Consider the following 872-nt stretch of genomic DNA (forward strand, 5'->3'; position numbering starts at 1 on the left):
CCAGGTGCCCTCACCTGTGCCACCCCTCTCCAGATGCCCTCACTTGCCCAGGTGCTCTCAGCTGTCCCACCCTTCTCCAGGTGCCCTCACCTGCCCAGGTGCCCTCACCTGTGCCACTCTTCACCTCGGACCAGCGCCGTCCACAGGTACCCTCACCTGTGCACCCCTCCCTCTTCTGCAGGTGCCCTCACCTGCCCAGGTGCCCTCACCTGTGCCACCCCTCTCCAGATGCCCTCACTTGCCCAGGTGCTCTCAGCTGTCCCACCCTTCTCCAGGTGCCCTCACCTGTGCCACTCTTCCTCTCTCAGACCCCTTCCTCTTCTCCAGGCGTCCTCACCTGTCCCACCTCTCCCCAGGTGCCCTCACCTGTGCCACCCCTTTCTTCTCTCCAGGTGCCCTCACCTGTCCCATTCCTCTCCAGATGCCCTCACCTGCCCAGGTGCCCTCACCTGTGCCACCCCTCCCCAGCTGCCCTCACCTGCCCAGGTGCCCTCACCCGTGTCTCCCCTCCCCCCGCAGATCCTCTACAACCGCACCATGGTCCAGCTGGGCATCTGCGCCTTCCGCCAGGGCCTCATCAAGGACGCGCACAACGCCCTGCTGGACATCCAGTCCTCGGGCCGCGCCAAGGAGCTGCTGGGCCAGGGGCTGCTCCTCAGGAGCCTCCAGGAGCGCAACGCCGAGCAGGAGAAGGTGGAGAAGCGGCGCCAGGTGCCCTTCCACATGCACGTCAACCTGGAGCTGCTCGAGTGCGTCTACCTGGTGGCGGCCATGCTGCTGGAGATCCCCTACATGGCCGCCCACGAGTTCGACGCGCGCCGCAGGATGATCAGCAAGCAGTTCCACCACCAGCTGCGCGTCGGCGGGAGGCA

At 66.4% G+C, this 872-nt stretch overlaps 1 protein-coding gene across 1 annotated transcript in view; it reads left to right on the forward strand.

Annotated features, from left to right (window-relative positions):
* Nucleotides 1-213: 213 nt before the first annotated feature.
* The window catches only part of LOC103613815 (eukaryotic translation initiation factor 3 subunit C-like), a 24,053-nt gene continuing 23,394 nt past the window's right edge, over nucleotides 214-872 (forward strand). Inside the window, exon 1 of the mRNA XM_017731630.1 lies at nucleotides 214-869. Coding sequence (XP_017587119.1) covers nucleotides 229-869 — 641 coding nt within the window. The 5' untranslated portion in view covers nucleotides 214-228. The remainder of the gene's footprint in view (nucleotides 870-872) is intronic.

The sequence above is a fragment of the Corvus brachyrhynchos genome, unplaced genomic scaffold (genome assembly GCF_000691975.1).
Source record: "Corvus brachyrhynchos isolate BGI_N302 unplaced genomic scaffold, ASM69197v1 scaffold644, whole genome shotgun sequence".
Lineage (NCBI taxonomy): Eukaryota > Metazoa > Chordata > Aves > Passeriformes > Corvidae > Corvus > Corvus brachyrhynchos.